General features: G+C 39.0%; 1 protein-coding gene across 1 annotated transcript in view; it reads left to right on the top strand.

The window, feature by feature from the left end:
* Positions 1-17,228, top strand: part of LOC131691068 (SEC14-like protein 2) — a 46,616-nt gene extending 29,388 nt beyond the window's left edge. The window contains 4 exon segments of the mRNA XM_058977232.1: positions 14,349-14,418; positions 15,152-15,956; positions 16,388-16,542; positions 16,616-17,228. Coding sequence (XP_058833215.1) covers positions 14,349-14,418; positions 15,152-15,956; positions 16,388-16,542; positions 16,616-16,764 — 1,179 coding nt within the window. The 3' untranslated portion in view covers positions 16,765-17,228.
* The last annotated feature ends 280 nt before the right edge of the window (positions 17,229-17,508 follow it).

Raw genomic sequence — 17,508 nt, 5'->3', positions numbered from 1 at the left:
AAGTAGATGGAAGATAGTGAAAAATGACGTTTGCAGTTTGTCTCTAGCAGGTCAGAATCGGTGTTTATGAACATTTGATTGTTGTTGTATGAGCAGCTTAATTGGAGTTAATAAATATTTCAATATGTTAGCGGATTTACCAAAAATTCCACGCGGCCTTTCCCGATCGAAAGGAACGGCGGCGCTTCATAAAACACCGCACTTATCCGATCTGTCATAATATTCCAAATTTGCATGACGAAGGGCTCAATGAGAACACAAGTTGTTACAAAATTCAGCCCTGCGTTATGCAACTTTTTGTGCTGGTTGAATATACCAGATCCTATTGGAGCTAAATTCACCCCATTTAGAGAAATTCATAAATTGTTTTTGATTACAGAATTGATAAAACTGGTTTAATGAGCTGTACTTATCAATTCAATTTTGTTTTAAAATTGTCCTTGTGTTTAAACCAAAATGGGAGTCTTATTATTACCGCAAATCGCAAATACAAGTACTAGTTACACCAAAAACATACTGGCAACCTTAGAGCGGTCCTTAGTAAGCAGTTGGTGCGGCGTGCACGTTTCATTGAATGTCTTTTAAACTATGTACTAGAACTCGTTGTCAAGTTGTGAGCTTAAATAGTGAAGATAACTCGAATAACTTTTTTACGGTCACGATCTTTTTCATTCGGAACTATCAAATTTCGATGCTAAGTATCATTGAAGAATTTTACCAGGTAAAACAGCACATCGTCTGATAAAATAATTTTGGTGGTTATCCTTCTAGAAATAATTATAGAGAATTTAATTTTCAAGAAAATTTAGCGCCAGACTTAATGTCTTCAGCAAAGTTTTCGAAAATGCTATTTCAAACAACTTTATTGAAGACATGGTTACTTTATGTATTCAGACTATCGAAATATAGTAGGGTATATTGAAAAGAAAACTTTTAAAAAAAGTTATTGAAAAGAATTGGCTTTAAAAAATTCCTAAATATTGTTTTATATCTGCTTTCATGTAGCCTTCATATTTTCAACAAAACAACTTCAACAACTTTGCTGAAGGCACCAAGTCACTTGCCATTTTTAAGAGTTAATTTTTCACAATTACTTCTATGAGAATCAATCAGTAGAATTTGTATTTCAAAACATGCGTTGTTTTATATTGGAAAACTTCTTCAAATTTGATGATTTCGAAATTATGTGATCTTCACTGTTGAGAAAGTTTTCGAAAATTTGTCCCACTTTAGAAGTTTACATTCTTTGACATATTGTACAAGAAAATAATCTATAGAGGTTTGAACACTGTTCCATATTGGTTCTCCTTGTTTGTAGATTGGAATGGCATCTGTTAGACCACTTATGTTTCTGAATTTTCAATAATTGATGAAACTCTTAGTAAATTTTAACCTTTTCAAAAAATCAACAATTTTCATCAAACTTTGCAAAACACAAGTTTTTTGGACTAGTTCCGCGTTGAAATGTTCAGTTTCAGCTTGAAATGAGCAATCAGCACTCTGTCGTTTTTTATGCGTTGTTTCCGGTTTTCGTGCAGCTCCTGACTTGTGGTCCATTGTCATTCCTGGAACCTTTAGAAGATGATACGATTGAATGATGTATATCCATCCGTTATCTCAAGGCGCGATGCGACAACCCAGGATATTGCATGTAGGTTAACAAAATCCTTTCGAGAGCGTTGTTAGCTAATCTTCTCTCATCTCGTCCGAAATCTTTTTGACAACTGCAAAATATAGTGGGTGTAAACAATACACTCTTTGCGTTGCATTGCCATGCGTTTTGGTGGATCACACACTAACTTCATCATGTTTGACTGCTCATTATCTAGTGAAAGTGGCTTAGGGAATGGTAAGTAGTAATTTATACCTATCCAGTTGGAGTTGGAGGTTCAGAAGGGTATAAGGTCTAGGATTCGCTCCAAACAAGTGATGAGACCTGTGAAGCATAGTTTATAAGTTTTAGTTATTCTTCGAGTACACGATCACTCGAAAAAGAAAAGATCTTGTGTAGTTGTTGGTTCTTTCTTGCCTTCTGGCAGTCGCGCTAGTGCACTGAGTCCACGCTGCTCTGAAAAGCTAGCGAAATTATGTTGGCGCACCAGCGGTTGCTCGTTCAGTGAGCCACTTTCGGAGGGTAAAGATCTGGGTAGCCGGCTACCGAGTGTATCCTTTGTTTTCTAAATAAAAGCAATTTGAACTCCACACAACCAACCGTGGGAGTATTGCCTTGAAAAGCTAATCTTGTCTACGTAATGGACCGAATTGTAACAATTTTAGATATATTTCACTATTTCTTCTCTACGGTATATTTATTGGGTTGAAAACTACCGAGTGATAGCACGTTATACAGACAAAGAGTTATGATAGCGCAAGATGTTACAAATTAAGGACATATGAAGACAAACAAACAACTCGCTTCTAACTACATTGGATTCGGCCAATTTGTAACATGTAGAGCAAACAGGGGCAGCCACAAAAGATAACCTGAATAGTGGTCGCAGTGGCAAAGTTTCCCCTAACAAAAAAATAAAAAAAGGAAAGTATTTCCTATTTTGCATTTCTTATTTTTTTATAAAATGCACGATAAAAACGACCATTGAAAGGAAATACAAAGGATTGTTAACCTGGGCTTGTTAGCAATAAAGGAACTTAAAATTGGATTCATAAAAACAGACGCGTCGAATTTTTAGTACGTATTGATCCGCGATCATCGATACTAGTCAGATTAAAGTCTTATTGTAGCTGATCTCACCCTTTCATTCTGCTACTATCGGCAGAAGGCTTATAACACCCAGTCGTCGCCGGTCTATCGACCAAATGTCATCAATAGACTTAGGCTCGCGTGCAGGCATGAGATACGAGCCTTGTGAGAACTAAGTTATCTCACCATTTGACGACCCTATTGTTAGTTCATATTTCGGAATAATAACAGCAATACTGCCCATGATCGCATATTTGTCTCATTTTCTATGGGGGTTTCTATCTCTATGGGGCTGATTTGCGATCATAGGCAGAGTAGCAACAGTAAATAATTTTGGCCAAGTTTCGGAACCAGCTACTTGTCTGTGTGACGCAGTGAAGCAATTTCAGATAAATTTTCTGTGAATGACACTTTCGATCATCGAAATTCACATAAAAGTACCTGATTTGGTGAGCCATATGCGCTTGTGGCAAACATAGTGACCAAAGCCTCCAAACTATGCTGAACTTTATCCGATCGAAATCTATTGGGCCATGATTACAATTTGATTCTTACACCCTTTATTGAAAGTCACACCTCACAAAAAATAGTAAAAACCTGTATTAGTTGAAGGGTCCAAATCTGTTAATTGACAATTCAGAATTCTTCAGGTTTAGACAGCAGACCTATGTTGTTGTCACCGAAAAATATTTAAAAAAAATTTAAGGAAGAAATTCTCATGCAATTTTGCATTCTGCTACACCATGCGAAAAATGTTTCCTTTAATATTCGTAAAAAAAATTTCGTGGAAAAAAATCTCTTTGCAAAATGTCAAAAAACTCACCATTGCACTATCTGTGCATCGACACGTGCTTGTATCTTTCAATCACGAGTGGTTTAATTGTTTTATCCGACACTGCAAAACAATCATCCTGTTCGTGTCTAAAATAAAATTTTCTCATCAATTAGTGGATACTGATGTCAAAAATCAAATTTCTGTATGAACATGAAAAAATAACCGCTGTATCGTAATATAATGATTTTAATTTAATTTGGCTGAATGTTTTATTATACGATAAAATCGCGTTTCGGAGCAAAGACGTACATGGGACGGGAATGCAAGCACAGTGCGGCTTACAGCTCTTAGCACTTGACAAGATAAATCGCTATTCATAACATTTTCACAGGCTAATTTTCGACAACACCAACTAAATCTGGGAAAAAACAGCATAAGGTTCTCATACTCGTGGGAATGTTCTTATAGAGATTGAAAGGGTTTCGTACGAAATACGAAAAGTTAAGGTTATCTCCGAGTGAAAATAGTCTGCGAAGGTCAACGTCTGGTGCTCGTAACAATGACTTCAGCAAAGTGATTAGATAGGTGGGAAAGAAATTGTTTACGTTTTGGTAGAACATAAAAGTAAAAGATAAATCAGTTATCAAGCATATGTCATTTCCGCTCAAAATTAGCCTCAATAACCAGAACTTACTGAGAGCGTAACTAACTGTATAACCGAAATACAACTTCTTCTTCTCCGTCAATTTACGTTAAAAATTTACTAATTTGCAGATGACATGAGTGATCGTAAGCAAATTTCGTAAAAGTTGGTAACTTCAAACGAAATCGCTGAAGGTTGCTTTTATTAGCACTTTTATTTGAAATTCTCATTCCAATGAAACCATATTTTATCGACAAAGTTTGCGCGAATCATCGAAAATAGGTCAAGTCACCATCTTCTCCAGCAAGCTTATTGCTCAATTGCTGCCTCAAGAAGATGCGATCATCCGCCCATTAGGTATATAATTAGTATTGACAATATATGATAGAAGGGTTAATCTAATAATAATTACCAGCTAGAGGCGATCGTTTAGCGGACGTGTTTCGAATTGATCGAGAAGCTAGGGGCGAGGTTCATGGGGAAATTTGCACACCTTTTTGTGGCACAGTATTTGTAATTTTAAGGCCAAAGTTTAACTGCTATTTCTATAGTGAAACTTGAACTAAAGGGTATCATCTCTGCACAGAAGACGATAGCTATATCACAGATATGACCAAAGCATTCTTGATTATGTTCGTATTGATCTGCACCACGAAGCTGACTTTGTAACTTTATGAATAGGTTAATATACATAATATACACAATAGATCTAAATACTGGTCGCGGTGGTGCGTCTTCTACAAAACGTCAAAATTGAATTTTGGAATAGAGGACCATGTAATGTTCCAAAGTCAGAAGTTTCTTTCATTTTTTATCCAAGAAAAAAGCTTTATCTTTTGAAGAGCATCTGGATGGAATACTGAAGGCAATTCTTGTTGTATCTATCGGATCTTCCATCCATTCGCCCCAAATTCTCCTATTTACTTACTAGCCCTATGGCGACATTCTGCAAGCGTAATTATTACTACAAAACGATGACTAATCAAGTGTCCGCCTCGAGAGACAAATCCGATTAACGCAAATCTCCACACTATTAGGTAAAGTTCAAGTAGCTTGAAAACTCAGACATTGTAGATAGGTACACGCGCCGACAATCATGTATATCACGAGCTAAGCGATCTGCTTCAGCAGCTACTTCAATCATTGATCGCGGTTGTTGTCAAGCTCACGGCCACGAACTCAAAGCATCCGCTTGCTGAACTAACTTAAGGGCGCCTATAATGCCCGGTGGACTGTAATTAGACGCTTCGGAAATCAACTTGATTATATATTCTACCTTTCGCACGTTAGTCCGCAGCCTAGATGAACCTGAACGAGACAGTGTTGATTCAGATAAACACTATTAGTTATCGGATTATGTATGAATAATGCGTATGAAGCATGCAAAGAATTCCAAGACTCTGAACAGATACCCATGTATGTTTCACGTTTTTCAGGTCAATGAAGATTTAAAAATATATTTGGGAACTATTTTTAAACTTTGATTTTCAATCGAAAGTATTTATTGAAATTTTTACATTACTGAAAAAGAAAAAAGAAGATACCCATTAGTGATAGTGTTTGTAGCAATAAAGGTAGTTTTTAGTACTAATGTACAATTGTTTATTTGTATTTTCCTCGGCATGATACTGTACCTTGATGTGGTCTGGGGGCTTTTCCACCAAAGCAGTATTACAGTGATTATATCACATAGAAACTTGGGACACGATTATTTTCTTTTTAATTAAGCTACAATGTGATCAATTTTAGTTTGTAACTTGGCAACCTTTATTACCCAGTGCCATGGTCAAATAATGTTTAATGTGGGTTTAGGGCCAAGTTCTCTCTGGAGACACGCTTCTCTTGTTGCTATATTTTAAATGAGATCCATACTAACACTCACCAACACAATCAATTGCTTATTCTCTCATATACACTCACAATCTCTCTCATCTCAAACGTACAAATGCGACAAACAGTGCTGAGCTCCATCACGGTACTGATGACAAACCTGCTAGACAAAAGAGAATGAAACGGTTAGCAGTCAAAACAGTAATTGATGCTTATTGAGTAACGGTTCTCACTCCAATGGATTGATAACAGTAAGAAGGTTCTCTTCTGAATCTCTTACTGATTGGAATCTTCATTGAGAGAAATTGAAACTGAACATCATTTTATTTTCAAAATAGAAACGTTTATAACGGTCATCTTATTATAAACAACGAGCAAGTATTAACAAACAGGTGGTTTCACACAAATAAGTTTGCATAAAAAAACAGAAAGGTGGAGAAAAAAATTAAAACAAAGCACCGCATGCTGCCTGAATACAATACACTGATAATATTTCGTTTATTATACCAATACAAAATAAATGGTACTCACTCTCTCCATCATTTCAATGTGCTCTCTCTCGTACGGCTTCTGTGAGATATAGTTAACTGAAACACTGAGAGAGGAAAATTGAAATGGAAATTTTTGTGGTGATACAGTCACTTCATATTTACCATCACAATTCAAAGACCATCGTATGATTGCACAGCACTGAACACAAACCTGGTCACAAACGCGATTTCGCCAACATTCAAACACCTCGGTAATTAGGTGAACATTTTAGCACCTTAAAATTTACTAACACGGTTTCAAGCATCAACCCACCGCTCGCGCAATCATGAGTCGGTGATGTCCAAAAGTCTCTACCCTGATCCTAACAGCCCAAACTCATGCCTTCAAAACTAGATAACACATTCCATGGCTACATGATCGGGAACTCTAGTGAAATGGGTCAACCCACTTTCTTCTAGCATCTGAGCCATACATTAAAAATTAAGTATATCCACGGTCCGCGCAAGATCATTGTAGAATACGCGAATTGGCCACACGCTTATAAAAATAATGCATACACGCGAAATTACATACACGCTAGCACACGCGACAGATACGCCAACATACAAACGCTCGAGCCCTTCGCAATCATTCACGCACACCTACACCCGCGATCTCGCAAACAGGATAACACCCCAATCAACGGTTTAGCACTTATATGAATTCACAAAGGCGGTCTCAAGATTGAACCTCCAAATGTCCTTGTTCGCGCGATCATGAATCGGTTTCGTGTCCGGAAGTCCCTATTCTCGGCCTTAGTAACATAAGTCCAATGCCTTCAGGTGAACCAACCAAAAAGATGACGGTCATATCCACTAAACAACACGTCCCATGGCGACATAAAAATCGAATTTATACACGCGAAGTCACATACACGCGACAAACAAACATACAAATGCTTGAGCCCTTCGCGATCATCCACGCAACCTACACCCGCGTTCTCGAAGACATGATAACATCCAGGGGATAATGTTAACGTCGCAGCACTTATAAACATTCGAACGCGGTCTCAAACGTAAACCTACAATCTCTCGCACGATCATGAATCGGTCACTTCCGGAAACCTCTATCCTCGATGCCAGAAGTCTAGGTCCATGTCTTCAATTGATCCAATTGAAATGAAAGCTCTCATCTCTAGTGGACAGCAATCATCCAAGAACACACGGGAATATGCAAAAGGCGCACGGTTATAAAATAGAATTTAACACGCGATATACAAACGCACACGCGATCGAACACATTGACGTACAAATGCTCGAGTCCTTTGCGATGATACATGCGCTCGCGAAATCCCTACGCCTGCACATTTCTAAACCGTACAATGAATATCACATTCAGAGTTACGGCCCGCTGCAATTGGCCTTTGGCAGTGTTTTAGTGGGCGATACTGCCTGTCTCGTCTGCAATTGTAGTGAGTGATTCTGACGGGGAGCCTTTCCGAGAATCTAGCTCTACAGCTCCAGTAGGACAACTCTCGAAAAAAAATGTACAATTGTTTATCTGTATTTAGAAGATGCGATTTAGTGTACGTTTGATTTGATCCGCTCTCCATTGTCATTGTCGATACTTACTTGATACTTGATGGGCAACAATTCGCTTCGTTGAATCTACGCCAAGTGAAGAATTCTCCTCCACTGGACCCGATCCTGGGCCAATCTCTTCCAGTCACCATAGACATTGAGTGCTTTTAGGTCCTCTTCCACTGCAAACAGTAATCGTGTACGCGGCCTGCCACGGAGACGTCGGCCTCTTCCCGGTTCTCTACTGGATATCATCTTCGCCTGTCGTTCCTCCCGCATTCGTGCCACATGACCAGCCTACCGCAGCCTGCTGTTTTTTATTAGCTTGACAATATCCACTCCTTTATATACTTGGTATAACTCGTGATTCATGCGACGCCGCCAGATGCCACTTTCTTCTTTACCACCGAGTATTGTTCGCAGCACCTTACGTTCGAAGACAACGAATGCTCTACGATCAACTTCCTTTAACGCCCACAAATCCTAGGAGCATATGCGACCGAGTGACGATGGTACCGTTCCTTTGCACGCCTGCTCTCCTGATGGCACCTTCAAGAGCAATGTTTAACAGCAAGTTTGACAGCGCATGACCCTGCTTCAATCCGTCTAAGGTTACGAAGGACGTCGAAATCTCATCCGCAACCCGAACATTTGATTTCGATCCATCCAGCGTTGCACGAATCAGCCTAATCAGTTTCGTCGGAAAACCATGCTCTACCATTATCTGCCATAATTCGTTTCTTTTCACTGAATCGTACGCCGCTTTGAAATCAATAAATAGATGGTGTGTCTGCAAGTTGTATTCCCGGAATTTATCTAGGATTTGTCGCAGGATAAACATTTGATCCGTTGTTGATCGGCCTTCACGAAAACCACCTTGGTATTCGCCGACGAGACTCCTCCAACGGCCTCAATCTGTTGAACAGAATACGTGACATAATTTTGTACGCTGAATTGAGGAGCGATATTCCTCGATAATTGGCGCACTCCAGTCTGTGTCCCTTTTTGTAAAAGGGACAAATGAGGCTCTCTAGCCAGTCAGCAGGTAATTCTTCTTCTTCTTCCCATACCTTCAAAAGAGTACGGTGAAGTATTTCGTGCAGCTGCTTACTACCGTATTTGAAAACTTCGGCCGGGAGCTCCACAGCCATCGTCACTTCACGGTCATTGCACATGACGGGAGACGACGCTATTTTTCTCCGTACGCCATTGACAGTTTCATAAAATTTCCGCTTATCTTTTTGTTCCATACTGTTTTGCGCCTCAGTATTGACGTTCTCCTCATACTCCTTTTTTTTCTGCGGTGAATTCTTTTTTCGGCTCCTCTTGCTTCCTTGTACCGCTCTCTGTTCTGCCGGGTACCAGACACTAACATCCGGTTTCTGGCAGCATTTTTCTCATCCGTCACTCTCTGGCACTCCTCATCGAACCAACCGGGTCGTCTCTGAGCAGTACCTATTACTTCTCGCGCTGCTGTGCTCCGCTCCGTGGATTGTCTCCCACAGATTGTTGAGGTTGTCGTCTACGTTGATTCCCATTATCCGCTCATCAAACTTCTGGCGGTACTCGTCCGTCACACTTTCTGCTGAGAATCGTTGGATATTGAAACGCAACGGTCACTGAGTTCTTGAGTTCGCTACGGTTGATAACCGTGCTCGAATCTTACTGACAACGAGATAGTGATCAGAGTCGATGTTTGGTCCTCTGAAGGTCCTCACATCTATAACATCCGAGAAGTGTCGGCCGTCTACCAGTCTTTGCGTGCAAAGTAAGTGTCGATTATTTTTAACAGCTGAGTCAGGAAATGCATATAGAACTGGCATATATGATGGAATAGTGAGTAATTTATTGCCTCGCGTGCGATTTTTTTCTTCCTAGGATTCGTTAACATACAAACGCTCGAGCCCTTCGCAACCAATCACGAACTCCCAAGCCCGCGATCTCGCAAACATGAAAAAACCCTGGTGATTAAGTTGATGTTTTAGCACTTCTAAAATACAATCACGGTATCAAGCGTAAACCTACAAACGCCCGTGTTCGCGCAATCATGGATCGGTCATGTCCCGTGTAACCTAGTTCCATGCCTTCAGTGGGACCCATAAAATGATGCTCATATCTACTCGCCAATATTCTATGGCGATATTACCGTGAAACCTAGTGATATGAGGGAGTCACTATATTGTAAACTCTGAACCGCACACTGAAAATAAAAAACCATATTCATTGTCCGCGCCTTATTTCCAGAACGCATGAGAATATGCGAATGACCACACGATTTTAAAATCTAATTAATACACACGCTCCCGCGATCGAACACGTTAACATACAAACGCTCGAGCCTTCGCGATCACCCACACACACCTACGTCCGCGATCATCATACGCCCGCGATATGGCATACATGAAAAACACCGGTGATTGAGTGAACGGTTTAGCAGGTATAAATTGACAATCGCGGTCTCAAGCGCAAGCCTACAAACGCCCGTGTGCGCGCGATTATGAATCAGTCACGTCTAGAACAGAAGTCCTTACCGTCGACCCTAGCAGCCTAAGTACATCTCTTCAGTTGGACCAATAAAAAACGATGCTCATATCCGGTCGACCTTCTTATGGGTATAATTTATTGTGTACTAAATTATACCCGTTTTTGGGTACACAACAATTTATTCTAGGGCAATAATCTAAAATTAACGAATTTTTCAATCATTTTATTTACCTATTATACCATTCCACTTGCACCGACAGAGATGCCTGTGTCGATAAGGATCTTCATGAGTGTTAATGTTAGGGACCATCCATAAATGACGTAGCATTATATGGGGGAGGGGGGAGTTTTGTAATTTGTGATGATGTGTGACGACAGGGGAGTAGGGGGTCATGTCATGCTACGTAGCTTTTTTAAAGAGAATAGGGGTTGACCTGATGTCACGACAATTTTACGAGTTTCATCTAACTGACATCGTTTTTTTATTATTTTTTATTTTTTTACGGGGACAAGCGGAGGGGTAGGGTTACCGTCAAGCTACGTAATTATCAGGGGGGGTATTTAGAGTTTTGTGACGAAATGCTACGATGGAGGAGGGGGGTGTTGAAAATCATTCAAAAAATGCTACGTCATTTATGGATGATCCCTTAGTGTAATATCCCGTCCGGAAGGTGGACCAGTAGAGGCAGGAACAGCTTCAGTAGATGCAGGAACCACTTGGGGAAAACATTTTCTGTGGGGAGTTCTTTTAACCCTCCTGAAGTCGAGCTTATGGCCCACTGAACGAGCAGCCGCTGGTGCCCTAAGACGATTTTGATAGATTTTCGGAGCCGAGTGCACTCAGTGCACTAGCGCGACTGCCGGAAGGTTAATAATAAATTAAAAAACACTTCTAACTTAGTTTGATCGCGCACTGGAATAAGAGACTGACGTCTCAAATCCAGTTGTTTTTTATTTACCTTTCTGCAATGGTAGGTATGCCAAAACAACGCAAACTAAATTAGGGTATAATTTAATGTTGTACTAAATTATACCCATTTTTGGGTACACAACAGTCCTTCCCATTTAGGAAGAAAATTATACAATTTTCGAGAAGATATTACCATATCTAATATATACAAACATTTAAAAACTTTCTGCTCTAACTAAACTAAACGAACAATCGCCAGTAATCGACATGACAAATTCTAAGTCACAAAATCATTGAAACTTTTTGGAATCTTAAATCTTTTGAATCTAGTAGAGAATGCTTCGAACGCATTCATAACTGCTTTACGTTTGATCGATCGCTTCTTTGCCGCGGATGTCTCTTCTGGGAAACCACAGAACAAAGCCTCGCCATCACATGACGATCCATTTGCCACTGACCAATTAAGCCGCGGAACTTCGATGAGCCGTAAAATCTCTTCTCACTCCAATCGCATTTCTTCGTTGCTGCCATTACCAGCATGCTCGATGATGCTGGCTTTTTCTCGTCCTTTGTCCTGTTTACGCGACTTGACCGTAGTCAACACGTCCGGAATTTCTCCGGAATTCTAAGCAGTGTATAATGGACGAGAATTGGAATGCTTCCAATTTGAATCTGGGAAGTATTAATAGAAAATCTTTTAAGACACGTTACTGTGTATGGAATACATTTTGTATACCACAGCTTATCTCCCATATATAGATTATTTAAAAATATTCCAGAAATTACCGGAACTCTCTTTTCAATAATAAATCATGTTCTTCCTTGTGTTTGTTATCAAATCAGTTAACATATTTGGTCTATACGAGAAAACTCTTACGGATGGAAATCTAGCATTTTTCGTCAAATAATTTATAAAGTTATATAAACATAGATTTATCTGAGCCTTCAAAAACAATTCTAAAATACCTGGATTCAGTAAAAACCTTTTTATCATATATTTCACCATATTACCATACGTCTCTCCGCATGATGCCTAGCAGGATTCATTCTTTGCTTTTATTATCTTGAACATCCATATGATCAAGCGGTTGTGGTTTTTGCTCTCGTCGTTTGAAACATTTCCTTGCCACATGTCCTCGTACACCACAAAAATAACAAACACGTCTGTCCAACATTGGTTGGCTTCTGATTTCTTTTTTATACTCTACAGGCACATAACCTTGAAATTCTCTAGCGTCTGCAAAATGTACTATTTTAAAACGATGGTCGTTAAAGGGTTTATTGTTAATTCTATTTATGACTGGGATGCGTGTTTTATCCTCGCATTTACCACAATTATTTTCGTAAACATCAGTCAAATTCTGTAATACTTTCCCTCTGCCAACAGCAGGAAAACAATTCATAGCTAAAACTTCGTCGTGTTTATCAGAAAAAGATTTGGAATTGAGCCATCTCCCAAGTTTCTACAATTTTATCAATTCTAGCAAGATTTAATTTATCCTCACTCAACAACTTTTTTTTCAATTCAGTATCCTTTACTCCGGCAACAATTCTATCCAGAATTGCCTGGTCCTTATAATCACTATAATTACAATATTCTGCTTGTAACCGTAATGACAAAGCAAAATCTTGCAAGGTTTCATCTAGTTGCTGAATGCGAGTGTTGAAACGAAGCCGTTGAATTAAATCCGGTTCCGGTTTATCCAAACGAGTCTTTAGTTTAGCAATAAGATCATCGTAAGGAACATTTTCAAAGTTACCCGTAGGGTAGAGCAATTTCAGTTGAGAAAAAACAACTGGACCACACAACGTGATTAAATATGCTCTTTTGTCAGAATCTGCATTTATTTTGTTCGCGGTAAAAAAGTATTTCAATCGTGTGGCTCAATCTCCGAACAATGTGCCGTTGTGGAAAAGCTCAATAGTGACTGCTATTGTATGCGCCATTCAATGAACTATAAATTAGCACAGCAATTGAGTGGCAAAAATAATAAAAGGAAAAAATCACCGCAGTGCCGACTTACGATCAACTAAAACTTCCAACTACACCGTCGGATTTGGTGTTTGCCTCTGCAGCAGTTCACTGGGAAATCAGCGACCTAAACAACAAAGATAAAAAAAATTAGAATTTTTATATAAAAAAATGTTTCGTTTTAAATAAAACTTACAATCAAATAGAACAATTTTAATTTTCTAAACTTTTGTATAAAATAACCTTTAGTGCAAAACTGGCACCACTGTCACTTCCAAGCCGTCCTTCTCACACCATGAACGAGAAAAAATAAAAAAAAAATGACGCGCCACTGAAACGAAACAAAATGGCTAAACCGCATAATGGTTTCGATTAGCGTCGGTTTACACACAATGCACTTTCACTGTTTCTTTTGTTCTATACTTTAAGTACTTACAATTTTTTTGCGCTCTAATGGCCATGCTCCAGAAGCGGCGGTTTAGATCGTCCGGATGACCGGGGATCCGTCCTGGATATCGTTGTCGAGCCGCGTTCCGGGTTTTCCTCGTCGCCAGTTGTAATATCCCGTCCGGGAGGTGCACCAGTAGAGGCAGGAACAGCTTCAGTAGATGCCACTTGGGGAAAACACTTTCTCCGGGGAGTTCTTTTAATAAGTTAAAAACACTTCTAACTTAGTTTGATCGCGCACTGGAATAAGAGACTGACGTCTCAAATCCAGTTGTTTGTTATTTACCTTTCTGCAAAGGTAGGTACGCCAAAAGAGCGTAAACTAATTTAGGGTATAATTTAGTGTTGTACTAAATTATACCCATTTTTGGGTACACAACAGTTAGTATCTAAAATGTATGCTGATGAAGATCGTTATAGACATGCACATTATTTTGGATTACTTGTGCAAAAACCCAAGTCCTATAAAGAAAATTACCTCTCGTCTATTTATTAACTAATATATTGCTCATTTCCATTGTTTTTTTCTTTACAGTTTCGAAGACAAGTAGCAGATATTCTGAAACCAGAACATGACGACTATTATCTACTGCGATGGTTACGAGGTATCTACGCTGTATTCGATTTTTTTTACAAATGTCCAATTCGGCTAAAACACGTTGTGCAATTAAAATTTATACTGATAGATTTACATTTCGCGTAGAATAGACCTTTCTTTCTTTTTGTTTAGCAATTTTTAAAAATAATCCTGGAAGAAATCTTCAGGATTTTTTTTCAAAAATGCATTGTGATTGTTAAAATATTCTAAAATTTACTAAAAAAAACAACAGATTAATCCAACTGGAATGCCCTATTCACATTTATATATTCTCACTTTTAAACTGAAATTGACGATAGTCTAGAAATAAGTAAGTTTTAAAGCATACACAAATTTACGTATCAAGATAGAAATACACTGACGATGTAATTGTTTAGTCATTATTTTTGCACAGTTTGAATTCATAGGGTGATTGGCCTTTTTTCTCCACAAAGTACAGTTTGGCATCAAACAATCCAATTCTCACCCTTTTACCTAAGCTAATGCGTTAAACAGACGTAGCAGAACCTAATACAACAGATGTGTATTTAGCAGAACTATGCTTCACCTATCAGGTTGTAATGGGTACAGTGACAATAGAAACATGCTTCAAATAGGCTCCACACCCTATATTGATTCAACTGTTTCTCACCTCACCAGCACGTGTTTATTTTACATTGCTCAACTAATGCGTGAAGATTTCAAGTTTACCCGCTCGTAAACAATGTATCAATGATAATGATTCTCATTCACTTTCCCAGCACGTTCATGGAACCCGGAGGCGTCCGAGAAGATGCTGCGTGATTCGATGAAGTTTCGCGAGCGCTGGAATGCCGATGAAATCGATAAGTGGCCCACGCCCCAGATACTGTGTGACCTAACTCCCCACGGTGTGTGCGGCTTCGATAAGGAAGGTTCTCCGATCATCATCATTCCCTTTGCGGGTTTCGACATTTGGTGACTGCTGCATACCGTTTCGAGAGCGGACATTATTCGCATGACCCTGCAGGCGTTAGAACGGTACATGCAACTGGCGTACGAGCAAAGCAAGAAGATGAACAACCCCAACTGTCGACAGTTTGTGGTGGTGTTCGATATGGACCATTTTAGCCTGAAGCAGTATGTGTGGCGACCGGCTAGCGAAGTAGTCATTTCACTGATTAAAATGTACGAAGCCAATTATCCGGAGATTCTCAAATGCTGCTACATTATAAATGCACCGAAGGTTTTCGCATTCGCGTATAACATGGTTAAAAATTTTCTTGGAGAATATACGATTGATAAGATTAAGATCTACAAATCCGATCAGAACAAATGGCTACCGGCAATCCTGGAACGGTGTGATGCTTCCCAGATCCCAAAGTACTTTGGTGGAACGCTAACCGATGAGGACGGGAATCCAAAGTGTGAGAAAAAACTCTGCTGGGGTGGAAAAGTACCAAAGTCTATGTATACCTCGAAGGAGGATAGCTTCAACAACAACCTCACCTTTACTGACACTGAAATCAAGAAGGGTGGTAAGCTGAAGCTGACGTTCGACTGTGAGGATGCGGGCTGCTTTTTGAAGTAAGTATCTTATACACATTGGTACCAATACGGTATTACACACGGCCGTACGTGACCGGACTGTAAATCATTGCGCTTAAACTAAAGTTTTACGTGGCAGGTTCGCACCTCTGCTGCTACCAAGGCTTAACCTCTAAAATGCTAAATTGAACCCCGCAAACATATTCATTCATCCGTCGTTGCAGTATTTCATTGATTGGAAACCTGCACAGTAACCTTCTAGCAGTTCTCAATTATTGACGATAATCAATAGATCTTTATAATACTAGTGATAAAATTGAACTTTTATTGTATTTCTTTCTCACATGATTATAGTTCAAGCAAAGGCCTGTTAGGTTCATGCACGTAGAAGTTATTTCAACGCCTATTATATATAAAACATATATGTCACCACGATCGAGCCTTAAACACAACCCCTTTTCTCTCTACAGATGGGAATTCCGCACCATCGATCACGACATCAAATTCGGCATAAAATGTGTCAACAAAAAAACTCAGGAAAGCCAAATCGAAGTGCCATTGAAACGAGTGGCATCCCATCAGGTAGATGAATCTGGTTTCATTACTTGCCAACCAGGTTGCACTTGTGAGTAAATCTTAGTTTCAATAAACAACTAACCTATCCGATCTAATAATCGTTCGTTTTTTCTCCTATCCAGACTCGATTCTATTCGATAATTCGTACAGCTACTTTAAGAACAAGAAAATTAAATATTCGATTCTGATGACTACACCACTTAGCGAAATCGAACAGACAGCCAGCTCGATAACCGTTACGGAAGATGCTGCCGAAGCAACGGAAGACTAAACTGATCTATTTCATCTCTTTGTGTAGTAATCTAATAAAAATCCTACATATGTAAATACTGTCAAAAATAGTCATTAAAATTTATTCAAATCAGTTCGGTGCCTTGACTGCACATGCACTTCACAACAAATGGTGATAGAACATTTAAGGCGATAAAGGTACTTAGATTATGGTCTTGTATATGCAGTAGTTTTATATTCTAAAAACACGTGCTAATAGGTCATAGACATACAAACTGGATTAGATAGGAACGGCTGAGGTTCGACCAAAGAATTTGGAATTGTGTATTCAGCTGCAATAATTATAAACAATGTGATGTTAAATCGGTTTTTTTAGCGAAGCGAAATAAATTTTCATTAATTTTTAATTTGTGAAGAAACGGAATCGGGTGATCGTTGCCCGTAACAACTAAGCTTCGAAAAGTGTGATCTTAGGGTAATATATTTAACGAAAACAGGATAAAACGCATGGTTTCAATATTTTTGAAAGAAACACAAATTGAATTTATGGTAAATGTCAGCGGCGTATTGTTTTGCATTCCTATTCCAATCAAAAATTATACGAACTGCTAAAGCAATTAAATATTCGCAAAAAATGACGCAAATCCGCATAAAAAATACACGTAACTAAACAGTTAATAATTTTGTAATTGTTTCATAATTTTAGCCCCGATCTAATTTATTTTAGTCTTGTTTTTAGCTTTATTGGTGATGTTCTCCAGGTGTCATTCGTAATACATTCTAC

This window comes from Topomyia yanbarensis, chromosome 3, assembly GCF_030247195.1.
Source record: "Topomyia yanbarensis strain Yona2022 chromosome 3, ASM3024719v1, whole genome shotgun sequence".
Taxonomy (NCBI): Eukaryota; Metazoa; Arthropoda; class Insecta; order Diptera; family Culicidae; genus Topomyia; species Topomyia yanbarensis.
Note: the sequence above shows the minus strand (reverse complement) of the source record. Positions and strands in the feature narration are given on the sequence as shown.